This window comes from Vipera ursinii (genome assembly GCF_947247035.1).
Source record: "Vipera ursinii genome assembly, chromosome: 3".
In the NCBI taxonomy this organism is placed as follows: Eukaryota; Metazoa; Chordata; class Lepidosauria; order Squamata; family Viperidae; genus Vipera; species Vipera ursinii.
The window spans coordinates 121572201-121590371 of record NC_139516.1 but is presented as its reverse complement, the minus strand read 5'-3'; the positions used below and the strand labels follow the sequence as shown (position 1 = coordinate 121590371).

The 18171-nt window shown below is 34.6% G+C and overlaps 1 protein-coding gene across 1 annotated transcript in view; it reads right to left on the bottom strand.

Moving 5' to 3' along the window:
- CFAP61 (cilia and flagella associated protein 61) overlaps positions 1-17917 on the bottom strand; it is a gene marked incomplete at both ends in the record, with an annotated part of 142199 nt that extends 124282 nt beyond the window's left edge. Inside the window, 6 exons of the mRNA XM_083358329.1 lie at positions 376-443; positions 1759-1912; positions 5710-5842; positions 14416-14492; positions 17510-17660; positions 17760-17917. Of these exons, the coding sequence (XP_083214455.1) occupies positions 376-443; positions 1759-1912; positions 5710-5842; positions 14416-14492; positions 17510-17660; positions 17760-17917 (741 nt within the window). The remainder of the gene's footprint in view (positions 1-375; positions 444-1758; positions 1913-5709; positions 5843-14415; positions 14493-17509; positions 17661-17759) is intronic.
- Between the last annotated feature and the right edge of the window lie 254 nt (positions 17918-18171).

The window sequence follows — 18171 nt, the reverse complement described above, 5'->3', positions numbered from 1 at the left end:
GTATAGATACACTTTTCACCTTAATTCAGATAGTTATTATAAGACATCAGATGGTAACATATACAAATGTTTTTGGAAAAGGCCAGGTTAGTCTCTTGCAGCAAAAATCCTTATGATAATGTAATAATTTACTAGAAACCATGTCATCAGAAGCAGCTATCTTAATGTGTACAGTAATTGCACATACTGTACATTCACATCCATGGATTCTACTTAAATGTAACCATGAAAAAGTATGTAGACCTGGCTATAATTATAAAATTGAAATTGGCAAGGCACAATATTTTACTGCTCTTTGCTAGTTGGCTATATGAAAGTGAGACTTCGTTAGGAAGATTTAATTTTCAGCATTAGGGTGTTCCTCCTCAAATTTACCTGGGTATCTATACTCTGGGTATCCATAATCTCTTCTCTTTGACTTCCTAAGCTGATGTTTTCATCTCCTGAATGGGGAAATGGGGGTAACAGAAAATAAAGCATAAAATATATTATAAAGTAAGCAGTTTTCTTACACTGTGAACTGATTTTTATATTCAATTCTATACATTTTTTAAACTTTCAGCAGGGGAATGAATGAGTTTTGAAATATGGATTCCTAACACGACTACTCAGAATGAAATACCTCTGAGCTTAACAGCACTTTCTTCTAAGTAGAAGTGTCTAATAAACTCTACTCAATTTTTATAATTACCGTATCCATGATAGCTTTCAAAACTTCAGAGAGATAGTATTTTTATAAATTCATGATAACTGCAAATTAAAATTTTTATACGTTTGTGATAATTGCAAATTTCTTAATATTATCTCTTCATTAGTCAAAACCTAGAACAAGGGACAAGGACAAGTAGATGCTTGGGAGCAAGATAAATCTCTCAGATAGATCATTCTAACCCAACATTTGTCATCAGTTAAAGAGCTAGTAACTATATTTGAGGGAGGATACCTCTTCTGATACCTGAAAGCTGCACACATAAAATAGTGGGAGCTTGGAATCTTTGTTGTGGGGGGGATTTAAAACAGCACACGTGACATCAGTATCAGTGTTATCAGATCAGATTTGCAGGAATCTGGTGCATCACTAAAGCTTTTTGCTGCGATCCAGTGGTCACTGAGCATATAGGATATTTTTGTCCACAACCTACATTTATCTGTTGCTCCACCTCCACCCATCATCTTGGACTAGCCAAATGCCTTGTTTCATCTATAGACATACCAGACATGCAGTTGCCCATGACTTTTTCTTTAAGACTGTAGGCCGGATTGTGGCTTTATTTCTCTGGGCCCAAGATAGCCATCACACCTGCATAGAGTATATTTATCTCAACAGGGGGAATGGTTGGTCTTGGAAATATGTACCACATTTTTAGAGTTATGACCTAAAGGCATGTAAAGTGTGAGCTATCTGATACAGAGTTATATTCCACTGAAGCAGAAATCTTCCAAAAACTTGCAAGGAATATGGGATCAGCAGTTGAGTTTTAAATCTCCTGAAGCCTAATAAACAAATACACTTTTTTAAAAAGTTAAAGACTAGCTATTATTAAAAATGTCAGTTGATCTAACACAATTTATTTTGTAATTTTTTTTCAAAGTTAACATAGCTGGTATTTACTTTTTATACAGTCTCTTATGCACACTGTCCTCTATGGAACTGATTACTAATAAATTTTAAAGATTATTATCACCCCGCTGGGAAATGTATTAGCTCAATGTATTTTCTACCACTAAATTAAATTTTGCAAAATATTTTGATTTCACCTGTAATTTCACTTGAAATGCATGGTGGCTTAAGAATATCATCTGGATGTGGTTTGCAAAGTCCATGGAATAGCCTCAAGTCAAAGCAGTCATGAAGCAGCTGAACATTCACTTCAGAACATATACTCATGAACCCCACTGCTAAGCCATTATCCTGAAACATCCATTAAAAATGCTGTAAGTGTTTTTTTCCAAAAGATATAATAAGGTAAGAAAAGATACCATTTAACTTCTTGTACTAAAATCCATGCTCCTTGCTTATAATATAGCAAGAGGACCTCTGACAGATAACTATGAAATAAAAGTAAGAGGTATAAAGCAGTGCACTGATTATTTGGTGTTATTAGTGATAATTTTTCAGGTTTCAAAGCCATGTACCATATATGAAAAACAGCTCACATACTCCAGTTTAATCTCATGATTTCCAGACTTAGTTTTAAGAACAGCCATGGTTGTAGACACACTATTCTATTTAATCACTATTCTATTTTTGGAGCTATTAATTTTATTTTATTTTAATTTGTACATTGCACTGTTTTAATTTGCCCTGTAAACCGCCCTGAGTCCCTCAGGAAAAGGGCGGTATATAAATCGAAACAAATAATAATAATAATAATAATAATAATAATAATAATAATAATAATAATAATAATAATAATAATAATTTAATCAGATGCCAAAGTGTAGTCAGTTGACAGGCATCCATCCATCTGAGGCTCAAAAAAGTCATGGCTCAATCATGTGGTTAAAATTCCACCTCTTTTCAAATGTACCACATTTTAAAATGAGCTAGGGCTTCAGCCACACAATCCTATCCTCCCCCCCCCCATATCCTTGCATCACTGGGAATTGTATGGTATAAGATCACCCTTTTCACATGCTGCAACAGATAGAGACGCCTATTGGCTCTAATAACTGAAGGCAATTTGTGGCAATTATATTTGATGTAATATGGGAGGTTATATACAGTAAATGTTTTAAATAAACTATTATTGTTGTTGTTGTTGTTATTATTATTATTATTATTATTTATTAATATCTAAAGGCAAAACAGAACTGGTTCACTTTGGGGTGGAGGAAGAAGCCTATAAAATTTGATCTAGCTTGGGACCAGGGGTTTCAGAGAGAAAAAAATCCTGAAAAATTACATACATGTGTATTAATGGGAAAGGCAACAGTACTGCGGAATGTTCTCCCTTGTTGTTATGTGACTGGGGAGGGGGGTAACTATTATTAAGAGTTTCAAAGAACTCCAGAATTCATTCTTTGTACGCATTGCCTATGTTGATTTGGTAAATGTCTACTTAAGAAAGAATTAAAATTCTATGAAAGTCAAGTTATCTCAGTTCCATTCGACATTATCTGGTTATCATAAAGATATAATGGTAATGCTACTGCTATGTTTTTTTTTCCAGCTGAGGAATATTTAGGCTGCATTCTATTACTCCTAATAAGACAGATGAAGAAAATTTTGCTCAGATTTGATTGACTTGTTATCCAGAATAACAGCCTAAATTACACACAGTTTAGAGATAATATAAAGACTGCCCTTAATTTCTTGTTTATTTTCTAACAGCCAAAGATCAGTATAGATTCATAGGATGGTAATAGCTGGAATTTACATTTTTTAAAATGGAGACATTACAAATATTTTATTCTTTTCAGCTGTCTTTGGGAGAGCTCTTATTACAACCAAACAAAATTTACAAAACTATTCTGATGCTCTGCATCACAGCAGTCTAGCTACGTGGTGTTCACCACTTTGGAGATGGCTCTAAGAGCAGCTACATTTTCCTTTGATTCTTCATCCCTTCTTTCCCCCACCCCCACCCCCAACCAATAGCTCAAATAAACAATACCAGCAGCCAACCATTGTGAAACTAAGGACTAAAATGCACTGGTTTTGAGTGTACAAAGATTGGGAAAGTTGTTTCAAAGCACGTAGATTATATTATAAGTATCCAGAATACATAGGCATTGGGCTTTGGAATTAGAATACTGAAATAGTTGCTTAATCTCAATAAATAATAGTCCACCTTATTCTGTATTGGTCAGATTTCAATTTAAGGACTAGACATATTGGCAATTCAATTTATGCATCCAGACAAATTGGAGCAGTTTCAGAACAGGCCAGTGAGAATAATTAGATGTTTAAAAACAAGTCATGTGAAGGGAGATACAGACCTACATAAAGTTGCTCTAAACAGGCTCCGTCCATCTCTTAATGGGAAGTATCACACAACCCACCCCTAAATTGAAGCAAAAATAAAATATTCTTGGTTGCCATTATGATTATGATGTGTCATTGTTGCCCTTGGGTGCCATTGTGTTGTTATTGTGTCACTGTTATTTATGTTGCTATTCATTATTTTTCTTTTGTTGTATTTTTACTTCTATGTTTATCACATATTTGTTTATCACTCATTATATTGGTGATAAACCAGTATAATAAATGGACAAACAAGCAAAATCTTGTTGACTTTCACTTCATCTTATTTTGTGCTGATTTTCTGAAAATTGAATATTATTTATAGTTCTTATCCTGTACTGCAGATTAGGATTGCATAATTTACTCTCTACGCATCATGCGTTGAGCTTTGGCTTTTGTTTGAGGCAGAATGATTAGATTTTTTTAAAAATCATAGTTTGTAAACCACCATTCATAATCTATGCCAGGAGGAGGGAGCCAAGCTTTTAGCAACTCACAGTCACATTTTTTAAAGCTCAGTTTCCAAAAGCTGATCTAAAGGGTGAATGACAGTGACAGAGTGCTGGTGTTGGAGAAGTAGGACTGATTTCATCAATCTTCCTCGTTTTGAATGGTGCATAACTGAGATGTAATATACTTATTTAAGTATTTATTTTATTTTTATTTTTTTAAATGCAAAAGCTCAGATCATTGAAATTGACACTTAGCCACTAATTTTTTTGTAGCACAATACGGGTGGGGGGGAATGAATCCAGCAAGTTGCAAAAACTGGCATTGGTAGGCTACATTGTAATCGGTGAGCTTCCTATTTCTGCCAAAAATAAACAGAGGATGGTTGATAATGATGCATGAATCACTAGCATAGCAACACAGAGCTAAGACTAAAAGATAGACAAATACCTTGCAGAACAATGCAGAGTTATTAGGCACGTACTTAAAGGGGATAGGGCACAAGAAGAGTGGTAAAATTCTGTCAGTTAATTAATTAATGAACCAAAAGTGTTTGAAAAGACTTTTAAAAAGTATTTTCCCTGAAGATGCAAATTATTAAATTAAAATTTTAAATAAAGCCAGAGGTTTTTCACTTCTTAAATGAAATAGGGATGCTCCTCCCATCCTACTGCAGAGGGAAATGTTTTTTGTATGTTCGGTAAAATGGAGGCTTCTAAATAGAGTGTAGTTCAATTAAACTCCTATGCTTTTTGTATATATGGAAAAATTAATCATATGGTATATCTACCTTAAAAAAATCTCACTATGAAAATATTAAGTGAGTAATAAAATGCTGAACATTTCAACATAAAAACAGATAACAGGCCAGCACTATTTTTGGGGGTTTTTGAATAATGACAAAATATAAAAGAACCATTTCAGTAGGAAATCTGAAGGAAATTGAATTGGAGCTCTATATAAAAGATAAAACATGCCAAATAATCTGTTTTGAGTAAAATGGGATATATTTATGTCTCTACGTTTTTTTAGGAGTTGTAGTTAATTGAAGTTCTATAAGTTTAGGAATCCTTCATTTAGAACCCAAAAGGCTTTTTTTAAAATAGCAGACAATCTTCCATGGTCAAATCTGCTCCCCACATACAAGAGATAAAACGATAGGGAGCCATTTCAACCCAACCCAAACTAGGGGTGAAATATTATGAGATATCTTGAATGAATCCAATTTGTCATTTAAAAAAACCAGACCGGTAGTTTAATCTAGTAACTTCCTATTACCATCAAAGACATACCTCACAAACCACAGCAAGATTATTTTCATCTTGAGCTTCTATCAGTTCAGCAAGGAAATATTCTCCATAGGTCTGCCTTAGAGTATCATTATGCCGTGAAAAGATCGGAGTGAGATCATCGTGGTCTTCTACCCTACAAATGAGATTATCCTTTTAAGAATAACAAAAATTAATTTAGGATTCTATTTTTATTTTAAATAATGTAAGTATAATTGTTAAACAAAAAGTATCAATAAACTTCATAAATGGACATTTTGCAAGATAACATATAATCTTATGCAGAGATGTAGTTTCCCAAATTAGATGGTTATAGCAGATGCAAACTACTTAATCCATTTTAATATCAAGGCCTAGCACAATAATATGTAAATTAATATAAGAGACAAGAAAAATGTCTTTCTTCAGCCTATCTTCAGTATATCTTTCTTCAGTACAATCTCAGCTACCAGTGTTTGGATTTACATCATAGTATTGCAGAGTTCTGATTTAACAGCAAACATGTAGCACCAAATCAAAGTCTTTCATTCAGATTACCCATTAACACAGCTATCCTTGGTTTGTTAACCAATCCACTAGTAGAATAGTCAAAATAACTGCAAATCCTTTTTAATCCTACAATTAAAATTAATCTGATGATTTTATATTGAAGGCTATTGGACCAAATAGTATAAAGGCTGTTAAAAGAATTTTTAAAATGCAAATATAATCTGGTTACCAATTATTATCTAAATGTGAGCTGTGCTAATTGTCAGCACACAACAAGACAGATTAAACACAACACATATTTAAACAAGCTTTGAGTGGATGGAGTCTTATTTAAACTAGCAACTTAGAAATATATCTTTACTTGATTGAGCTACATTTATAATAAAGCTTGTCCTTACAGTTATGTATTGCATATAAAAAATAAATGTCTTATTTTAAAATTTAATAACACAGCAGAAAGATTTCTGGAATGAAATATGATATTTTTTGCCTGTCAGGAACAACCAGCTGAGATAAAATAAAACTACTGTTGTAACTGAATGCCCCAGAAGTCATTTGGCATTATCATATCGTATCTGATTAGGGTAAAAGTGGGGAGTTTCTGAACATATATGTCATAAAGCAAAGAGAAAGTATTAGAAATCTAGGGGATTTTTAAAATTGAACTGATACAGTATTCTTCTGGCTTAAATCCTATAAATAATTGTGCAATACAATGAAACATGGTTGCAGGAGATATGCCCAATTATTTAAGGATAGATTTATTTATATTGACTTTTCTTGTTTTCAAGAATATGATCAATGGGAGAGGTGATTCTTAGAGCACCCTTACTGTAGTATTAATAGTGAAAGAAATATACTGCTCAAAAAAAGGAACACAAGATAAGACATCCTACTATTAAATACAGTACATTGTGTTGTTTAAGTGTTCCGTTTATTTTTTTGAGCAGTATAGTTCTGCACTGTTTCAGTTAAATACATAGGTTTACAGAAGAATGAGAAATAAAAGAGAAGAGAGATTACATAAAATGAAAACAGGACTATACAAAGGAAGGAAACATAGTTTTCTAAGAAGACGCCTGGCCTGGTCAAGTCAAGGATCATAAAGAAGACTAAAGAATCAGACTAAAATGTGAGTGGATAGCTAAACCTTGTTCTGGTAAAAAAAAAAAGCAATGTCAGGACTTAAAAGACAGGGACAAAGCTATGGGATAGATTAATAATAATTATAAAAGCTGTAGCTCTACTTCTTCATTGCATTCAGTGAAGAATTTTACATTAATGAATTCTTTAGCTTCATGACTTGTTTGCTGAGTCTGGCCTTAGCCTCTAATATTTCTGAAGACAGAGAGCCTTGCCTAAGAAATAGCATATTTTTACATTTTCGGATTGACAAGGCTTAAAAAAAAAGTTTTCCCCTGAATTAAATTAATCTGAAGTTCAATACATTCTGAGTCTTCAGAGACCCACTGATCTCAGGAACATGCAACTACTTGCCGTATGTATCAAATTGACTTATTATTCATATTTAATTAAGCTGAAAGTTCATATATGACACTAAAGACAATGATTATTTTCAAATATTGTATTATTGTTATTATTGGTTAGCAATATTGATCAACATTCATTAACTACTTATCATTTTATCACTTGAAAATGCTACCAATGGACAAAGTTTTTGTTTTAAATTGCTATGAAAATTAAGGTGCCCAGAAAGCTTAGACAGAAATATTCCATACTGCAACGCTCTCTACATGGGGCTGCCCTTGAAGCCCACTCGGAGGCTCCAACTGGTACAGAATGCAGCCGCGAGAGTTGTGTTGGGAGTTTCCTGATACTCCCATGTTACACCTCTGCTCCGTGAGCTGCATTGGCTTCCAGTTGTCTTCCGGGTGAGATTCAAGGTGTTGGTAATGACCTACAAAGCCCTACATGGCATGGGTCCGGAATACCTTAGGGAGCACCTGCGGCCGGCATCAACTTCCCTCCGCCCAGTGCGCTCCCACAGAGAGGGCCTCCTCAGGGTGCCACCGGTCAAAGAATGCCGACTGGTGGCCCCCAGGGGGAGGGCGTTCTCTGTGGGTGCGCCGGATTTATGGAACCATCTTCCGGTTGAGCTCCGGATGGAGCCCGACCTCCGCTCCTTCCGGCGCAATCTAAAGACTTACCTCTTTGAACAAGCTGGCCTGGCCTGATGGGATGGGGTTGGGTTTTATTAATGTGTTTTAACTTATTCTTATTGTGTTTTAACTTATTGTAAGAGTTGTGGGCATTTTGTTTAATCTCTTTTAATTTTTGTATTTTGTCTTTTAACATGCATTGCCCTGTTCACCACCCTGAGTCCTTCGGGAGAAGGGCGGTATACAAATAAAATTAATAAAAATAATAATAAATAAAATAATAAAATTATACAAATAAAAACTACACTTACTATATCAGTACAATTCTATCTGCATATCTTCTGACTTTTCATTCTGCACTAGTCTGAGACATTTTGAAATGGGAACTGTTCTCATATGGTCACAAACTAACTAGTTATTAAGTCGTAAATCAATTAGGAAAGTGGAATATGCAGATTGATTATATCAAGGAATATAATTTAGTATCTTAGTCTTGCTTATTGAACAATTCAGGATTTCTAATTTATAAATGTATATGTATACACATATTAAGTGTTTGCTGTGATTCAGCGTCAGCCTGTGGTTCCGGCAGCTGAGTCGGATGATTCTGAAGAGGAGGAGAGTAAGTGTTAATAATGGTTTAACGCCATGGCTCACAAAAGACTCCTATACATTTCATCAAGACTTTCTTACTATTTTAAGAAGAATATTAATTATTTAATTGAATTCAGTTCTTTGTTATCTTTGTGAACAGTCTTCCCAAAGAAGCTCACAAAATAAAACAAATTGTAAAAGCTAATAAAAGTCTATTAAAATAAATATTTCTTCTGTTTAGGAATCAGGGAATACTATGGATAAATGCAGTACTTGAAGATATAACTTAATAAATTTTTGTAAACACAATTTTGGTTTATCTGCTTCAAGCAAAAAACACAGATTCTTTATATAGATATCACCAGGTGGACAATATGAGAATCAAATCAATTAAGTAAAGTTGAGGAAAATAGTGTGAAGATAAGGTAGATGGATAGGACCAGAAAGGCTGCTTAATCTTGGAAAAACTATGAATTATTACTTGGGACGTGCCAAGACTGACAGCATTTATCCATAGAGTCAGATTTTATAAACAGGACCTAACAATTATAAAGGAAACAATTTTACAATTCAGTAACAAATATAACCCAAGTTTTACAGGTTGTTAAAGCATCCTCAGTGAAACCAACCAAGCATCTCATGGGAAGAAATTCCATGTGATGCAAGTGGGAATCAATTTAATGTAAAATAATTCAGCTTTGCTAAGTTCCAACTCTTGCCTGGCAGTGAAGAGGGATATAAGCTATTTCAGCATTTAAAAAAATAAAATTCCAATCTCATGTCTGCCAGCTACCATATCAATAATAGCAATTAAGCAAGAATAGACTCTCAGATCCAGGTCCACAAAAAATGCACTCCCAAAGATGTTCTTTGATATCTATAGGATAATCTACTATAAAAAATATATCCATCCATAGATACAACAAAGAATGGATGAGATTTGATTCAGATTGATGATGGATTTTATGAGCTCCTTTGGACAAACCTCCACAAAGCTTCCTAGACAACTTCTTGTCTATTGTAAGTATAAATAAATCAGTTTTCCATGCACTGACTATATCATGTCCTTGTAAAGAAGAATATTTCATATTTTTCAATTTAATTAATCTTGTTAATCACAATTTTTTATTATATTATTATTACTATTATTATTAACCACCCGTCTCACCACAAATGCTAGTTGAAATAATACATTCTTTTTACCAACCTATATTATTTCATCAGGTATTTGGATTTATGGATGACAATTATTGTTTCAATTGTTTGAATGTAAATTGTTTTCTTGTCAAAGTACAAATTAATAGCTGTAAATACTATTACGTTTTGCTTAAACAGAAATGTATATTTTCTTTTATATAAAGCATGCATGTGTTTAGATGTACATATGTATTATTTTTATAAATGGCAATAGGCTTCCTGAACTATATTTTTATACGTGCTGTAAAATTAACTATGCTTTTTTTTGAAAAAAGCAATAAAGCAAGTTAAACTAGTAAGTTACACCTTGGATGGAAAGCGTATTCAGTTCTTGCTAAGAGTGTCATGTTTTTCTAGCTGGTGATGGCACAAAGTTTCAAATACCTCAGACACTGGATTTTTAGACAGATATCTTTTTGTAAGGCAAAGGTCCTTCACAGGTTAAAGGTTTAAATTAGCCAGCCTCGATTCATTCATTATTTTGCTTACCTATTCTATTAATTATTTTACAACAGAACTAAAAAAAATCTGGATTTTTCTTTCTTGTCTATTTTTGTTTTGCTAACTCCAACTTCACTAAATGCTGTACACAAGAGGTATTTTAAAAGGTCTATGATGACCTCTGGTGGTCAATTAACAATTGGTTACTCCCAACTCATTTATTACCTGTCAGAATGTTGAAGAAACCCATATAATTAAATGATTTATTTTGAGAAACAAACTGTATGGCATAAGTATGCAAAGCTAATAAATGTGACATTGAAGCAATTTTCTTCTTTCTTTCAATATTAAATGTCTTTTAAATATGTTTAAAAGTAAAGAGGTATGAGAGGACACGTGCACATTTAGCACGTTACCATAGAAACTAAACTAGCATCTCCGTGCTGTCATTTCAAACTGCTTTTGAGAGAATGTTCCTCCTCTTTCTCCTTCGATAACAACAAATTATATTAGTTTCATGATCATCATCACAAAGTTAGTAACTAGCATGTCAGAGAGATTTTCCTGTTCACAACTACAAATTCTGTAAGATAAATCACTAATTCCCATGTAGAAAAGCCATTCCTTTCTCAGCCATGGAAATTCACTCTCTCATCTCAAGAAATGTGGCAGGGGAAGGGAAGAACTGGAATTGAATAATACAAATAAATCAACCAGATAAATATATTAAGGAACTAAGAGCAAAAATGCACACTGGAATAGAATGTTATAAAATGTGCACAAATGCACTAAGGATGATTAAGGAATATTGAAAGGCACAAATGAAGATACTGACAGAAGATTAATTCACTCTCACACACAATGCCGTATATTACCTGGCACAGCGAATGTACAACTGGGGGCAATATTGATGCCTGTGTGACACATGGAGGCTGTATTCCATAATCAGAGTTGAATTGACAGGATTCCTCATGGGCTCAAAAGCTGCTGCCAAATCTATACCTGAAAACGACAAACGTGTATTACAGATAACTCAAAGACTGCACTGACTCTTCAGCTAACCTTCAGTAAGTACTGTTTCTAATGTCTGGCATCAAAAATTATTATCAATTTTAAATGTTTAAATAAAGAGTGTTGTTTTGCAGCAGGAGTGGGCAACCTCTAGCCTACATCTGTTCTTCCAACATCCTGTCTGCATCTCCCCAGCACTCAGATTATCCCACTACTAAAATTCAAAGGCAAAAATCAAAATCAAGTATTGGAATGACAGCAAGAGGCCACTCAGCAACCTCTAACTCCAATTCCTATCCTTCAAATGCTCCTCCTGTGACTTAAACCCTTCTTCTGGTAATGTGGTTTGAAACATCTGGGAAATCAGGAGGCTAAATTGCAATTCCCATTCTTGTTATTTACTAATTTACTAAATTATAAGCCAGTAATGGCTAGGTGATTCATTGAATTATCATCATCCATTCTTATTTTTGTACTTATTACTATCAAAGCCAAAAGCCAGTAAACAAAATGAATTACTATAAACAGCAGACAACTTTTCAACGAAATCCCATAGCAAAGATAGGAATACTTTTCCAATACATCCTAATTCCTATGCATTTTTAGTACAGTATTCTTTTTGGGAACAGGATTTATTCTTATTATATACTAAATCTTCTGTTGTGGTATGCATTTCCCTCATGCCCTTAATTTAATAACATTTTTATTGCTTTGTTATTTTTTCAGCTGGATTTTTAATGCCAAATACTGCCAATGTGTGTTCAAGATCAATGGCTCTTTTGCTTTTAGCATTCCAAATGTAATTGATCACATGGCAGAATAATAATTATCTAGCACATGGAAAGTCATTTGTTTATTTCTTTACTAAATAATAGTAACCAGTTTTCAAGCTGAAGTACCAGGGAGATGGGATGTGGAATCCGCTTGTTTTGATACTAACAGAGGTTGCAAATAATAGAGGTAGCAACTGAGTCTGCTGCTGATTTCTTAAAATTGCATTGGGTTAATAAAAAGGAAGAAAGGTTTTAGGAGCCATAAAGAACTTAAACAAATCCTTACCCAATTCCTCTTGAAAGGGTATGAAGAGAAATACGAAATGTAATTCTGGTACAGTTTTAAAAACAGTCCTGTGAACAATATTGTATTTTGTTTAATTGCTGTTTATTTTAGGTAAAAAAAATTAATATACACCAAAATAACAGTCATCTTTTAATTCTATTTACCAAAGTAGAATGGTAGACTGTTCAGAGCACAAGAATCAAGTGAAGATATGGAATGGTGTCAGATAGACAAGATCCACTGGCCTGGGTGTGTGAGAAAGTTGTGGCAAAGGTTAGGGAGGGTGGAAAGGAGATGTGATGAGGCTTGGGGAGGGTGTGTGAAAGGCATAGTGAGGGTCAGCAAGGGTACAAAGGGGATGCATGAGGCATGGCGAGAGCTAAAGAAGATACACAGGGGTGCACAAGGGAATGACAGCTATAGTTGGGGATGGTATGTGGGGGTACATCACAGTGTGGATGTGGGAGTGCAGCACAGTACAGATAGTATGTGGGGATACAGCACAATGCGAGCACAGAATGGGTAGGAGACGATATGTAGGGGACAAATGTACCCCAGTGACATGAGACTTTTCCTCCTGTCTTCCCCATTGGTTTTCTGGGTAAAATGGCAGGGAAGTTAGCAAATGGTGATCATGTGATCATGGGGTACTACTGCCACTCATAAATACAAGCCAGTTACCAAGAACCCAGATTACAGTTACATGACAAAAGGAATGCTAGGATGGCCAGAACTCCAAGGACCAATAATAATCTCCATTTGTTCAGTGACATCATGACTTTGAAGAGTTGCTGAATGAAGGGCTGTAAGTTGAGGACTATCTGTACATGTAAATTCCTGATGAATATACAGTATACAGACTCATTTTATTTATTTGTTTGTTAAATTGCCCATCTTGCCATGGGGCTACTCTGGGCAGCTTACAACAATAACATGGAAAAAAATGATAAAAATGTTAACATAACAATAGCAAAGGAATAAAATAATAAATAATGTAAGTTTAATAATATGAAATTAAAGAAGATGGGTGGAGGGGAGCAGGAACTGCAGTGTGGAGGTGGATATTTTAAGTTTACATATTCTGCTTCTATTTATTTCTATTAGCCATCTTGACTATTTAAGAATGTAATGAAATGCATGGATAAGCTTGAGGAAAGGGGAGAAATGCTACCTAGGAAATCGTTAGATAAGAGGGGAAGGAGCCTGTTAATTGTTTAATGGTCAAAGATAGAATCTTAAGAAGGACCCTCCCCAATGGTCTAGCACAGGGGTAGGCAACCTCGGCTCTTGTATGACTCATGGACTTCAACTCCCAGAATTCCTGAGGAATTCTGGGAGTTGAAGTCCATGAGTCATACAAGAGCCGAGGTTGCCTACCCCTGGTCTAGCAGTTAAAAATGGTGGGTGGGAAGTTTGTACTTTCAGATTTGCAAGGTTCTGTTAATGAAACCTTACAATAGAGTAGATGTAGTTCATCTGGTTGCGTTTCCTTTCTAGTTTACTGGGAAAACTAATGAAGAGACACTCAAATATCTGATATACCTCAAATAAATACATAAATAAATTCAACAAGGGCTCACAATTGCATTGCAAATACCCAATAAACAGAAATGTACACTTACATATTACTAAAAACTGAAAGAGATCTACACTGCAATTTCCTTCTTTGAATAAGCCTTTGGAATCTTTCAGAATAAAACTTTTAAATAGAAACGTATTAGAATCCAATGTTAAAGACAAGTTCATTCTTAAAATTCCAACAGAGTTCTTATATAGGATCTTCACAAAATTCACTTACTTCATAATTTCGTGACAACAATCTACTGCATATTCATCAGTTGCTACAAACAGATGCATAAATAGTGTATTCAAAGGCTGTGAATAAAAAAAGTTACAAACTTAACAGAAAACATTTCATTTTAATAATGTAAAGTTATATTTAATGATATAACTTAGTTTTGTTCTTGTAAAAATGAATGCAACACTGCAACAGCTACTCTGGTATTTTTAGTTATGAAAAATCTTTTAAAGGAATTTTTTAAAGCTCATTGTATTTTGCTGTCCTGTTTGTAAGTTATTGTATTACCTAGAACTATATGTTGACTTGGGATAAACACAAAAGTTGACCCCACATGCATATCATGCTGTTCCCTTTTTGCATAAACATTTTTATACATAGCACTGAAAAGGAGTAACAACTAATAGGCCAAAAAAAATATATCAAAAGCCTTAAATAAGAAAAAAGAAACAGATAAATCTAGTTTATATCAACACTGTTCATACCTTTCATATTGTTCACACCTTTCTCTCCTCCCAGGCTTTTATTCTTGTTTCCACCATATCATATAGATAAATGGCCTTTTGTTTTTTAAACTCTCTTTGAGCTTCTGATCAACTCTGTCCATCCATGACTTCCTCTGCCTTCCCCTCCCTCTTGATCTACTGGTTTGCAATTCAACACTGATAATTGGCTTATTTCTAATCTGTTCCTTTCCTAATGACCACTAGCATGGAATTTGCTTTCCTATCTGCACTCGGTGTAGATCGGGGTAGGCAACTTTGGCTCTTTTATGACTCGTGGACTTCAAGAGCCTTGGTGGAGCAGTGGGCCTCCTTAAGTAACACCAGCTGCCTGCAATTAGTGCAGGTTCGAGTCCCACCAGGCTCAAGGTTGACTCAGCCTTCCATCCTTCCGAGGTAGGTAAAATGAGGACCCAGATTGTTGGGGGGCAATAAGCTGACTTTGTAATAATGCCGCTGGGGGGGGAAGCCCTAATAAACAGGCATATACATAGAATGAAGGCTATTGCTAAGCACATTGATTTGTGCTTTAGATTGTAAGCCGCCCTGAGTCTTCGGAGAAGGGCGGGATATAACAAGAGCCTTGGTGGAGCAGTGGGCTAATGCCTTCTTAAGTAACACCAGCTGCCTGCAATTAGTGCAGGTTCGCATCCCACCAGGCTCAAGGTTGACTCAGCCTTCCATCCTTCTGAGGTAGGTAAAATGAGGACCCAGATTGTTGGGGGCAATTAAGCTGACTTTGTAATAATGCCGCTTGGGGTGTGTGTGAAAGCCCTAATAAGCAGGCATATACATAGAATGAAGGCTATTGCTAAGCACATTGGTTTGTGCTTAAATTGTAAGCCGCCCTGAGTCTTCGGAGAAGGGCGGGATATAAATGGGACCATCTGCTACTGGGAACGAATTCCCATTGCCAAATACGCTCACACAGAGAAGGCCTCCTCAAGGTACCGTCGGCTAGACAATGTCGGCTGGCGACCCCCAGGGGGAGGGCCTTCTCTGTGGGAGCGCCAGTCCTATGGAATCAGCTCCCCCCTGAGCTTCGGCTGGCCCAAAATCTCCAGTCCTTTCGCCGTGGCCTCAAAACACTCCTTTTCCACCTGGCTGACCTGGACTGACAGGCATTTTAATTATATTTACAATTTTTAATTTATTTTTAATTTTTAATTTTAATTTATTGCACAGATGATTTTAATTTTATTTTTATCTTAATTTTTGTACTTATTATATGTGTTGTTGTTAGCCGCCCTGAGTCCTTCGGGAGATAGGGCGGGATATAAATCCCATAAATAAATAAATAAATAAATAAATAAATAAATAAATAAATAAATAAATAAATAGGATTAAAAAAAAGTTACTCATAAAAGAGCCAATGTTGCCTACCCCTGGTGTAGATGACCTGAACTATCACTCTGATAGACATAACTTTAAAAATGCTGACACTGAATTGCATTTGCTGTTTAGTGGCCTAGTTACCAAGCTTTCAGTGTTTCTTTTGGAATTTTTTTAGAATCCAGTTGGGTTTTTACTACTGTACCCGAGATAATTTTGTATCATCTGTAAATTTTACTTCCTAATTAGATTTGCAGAATTCTAAATCGTTTATGAACAACTGAATAATGCTGGGACCCAAATACTTGCAGGATACCGTTTCTTACCTTCTTATTCCATTACACATATTGCCAATTTATTTTCCTGCTAACCTTCATCTCTATTCACTATCACGGTTCTCTTTAAATCAAAAGAAATTTCTTTCCTATATGCATACATTTCTCAATTACACACTAAAGAATAATAATCTGGTCTATACATCAACTGCCCTCAAATAAAGCTATGCGGTATTTCCGAGATGTGATTCACTGTCACTTCTTCTACCCCTTCTACCAAACATTGCCTCAAACACTTACCAGACTAATTCCCCTGTAGGTTTTGTACTCACTCTTGCTACCTTTCCCATTGCAAAAGGAAACATAATGCTTTCCTTCTTATGCTGAAACACTCCATAAGCAATCCATTTATCAATCAAAATATCCACTTATATTTCTCTGTGTGCAGCTATTTCACTTTTCAATGTCCTCGATGCATTTATTACTTTTGACATTATTTTCATGGACAGTAGAGTTTTTGCCTTGCCTCTGGAGAACACCTTTGTTAACTCTGGGAAAAGTTATTCTCTCTCTCACTTATCTCTTCTTAAAAATTGCCCTGATCCTTTCTTTAGAATTTGTTTTTGGGAAAAATTAAATGTTAAAGATGAGGTATATGATACTGGGGGAAAAACTTTTCTTTAAAAACCTTCTGTATATAATTGCCTTTGGAATTTTTAATGGGCAGAGCCATTTATTGCTAATAAGATGCAATAATGTAACAAAAAAATACCTGTCCTTATTTGGTCTGTGAAACAAAGCTAGCAATACTTGGAGATTGACTTCAGAAGACAAGGATATAAAATCAATGAATACTAGCAAATAAAATCATGTTCATGCTTTCTTGTAATTTAAAATAAGATATCTTATGCATTTATTCCACTGAGAATATACAAAAACGAATAAGAATTAAAATTTTCAAGCGGAAAAAATTCCCATACTTACCGTACACTTTGTCTCAGGATAGTTTTGTTTCATATATACTTCCCAGTTAGCTTCATCAACAACACCCCAGTTAGGATAATCCAAAAATGCAGCATGAGCAACACTTACATTTTTGTCATTAATCACAGTCACTGCAAGATTAGCTTTTTCTCTGTAAAATAAATGTTATGTTTTTGAAGTGAAATTAGTAAAAGACAATTCATTTATTTATTTTAGATATATGAGAAAGTATTATAACGGTGTTACTTACAAAAGATATATGACATTAATCCTGCCAAACAGTCTTTCTGTATCATATTTCATAAGACTGACAATATTAAGAATATCATGGGATTCTGTCCTTCTGGCACTTAATACAACTGAAGATGCTGGTGTAGTTGAGATTCTTGCAGATGATAAGGAAGACATCGTGCATACTGTAACAAAACAATAACCAATTATTCCATTTCAATACTATCACTTATCATCAAAGATATTATTGAAATGGTTTCAAAATTAATCTCCAGAAATATTTTAAAATCATGGCATTCCTTAAATATTTCAGTCAAGAAATTAAGTCTTATGGATGTATGTTTAATTTACAATTCAATAGCACCTATTTCAAAGTAAACTGTGAGCTGAATTTTAGCATGAAACCAGACCACCCATGAACTCTTGGATCA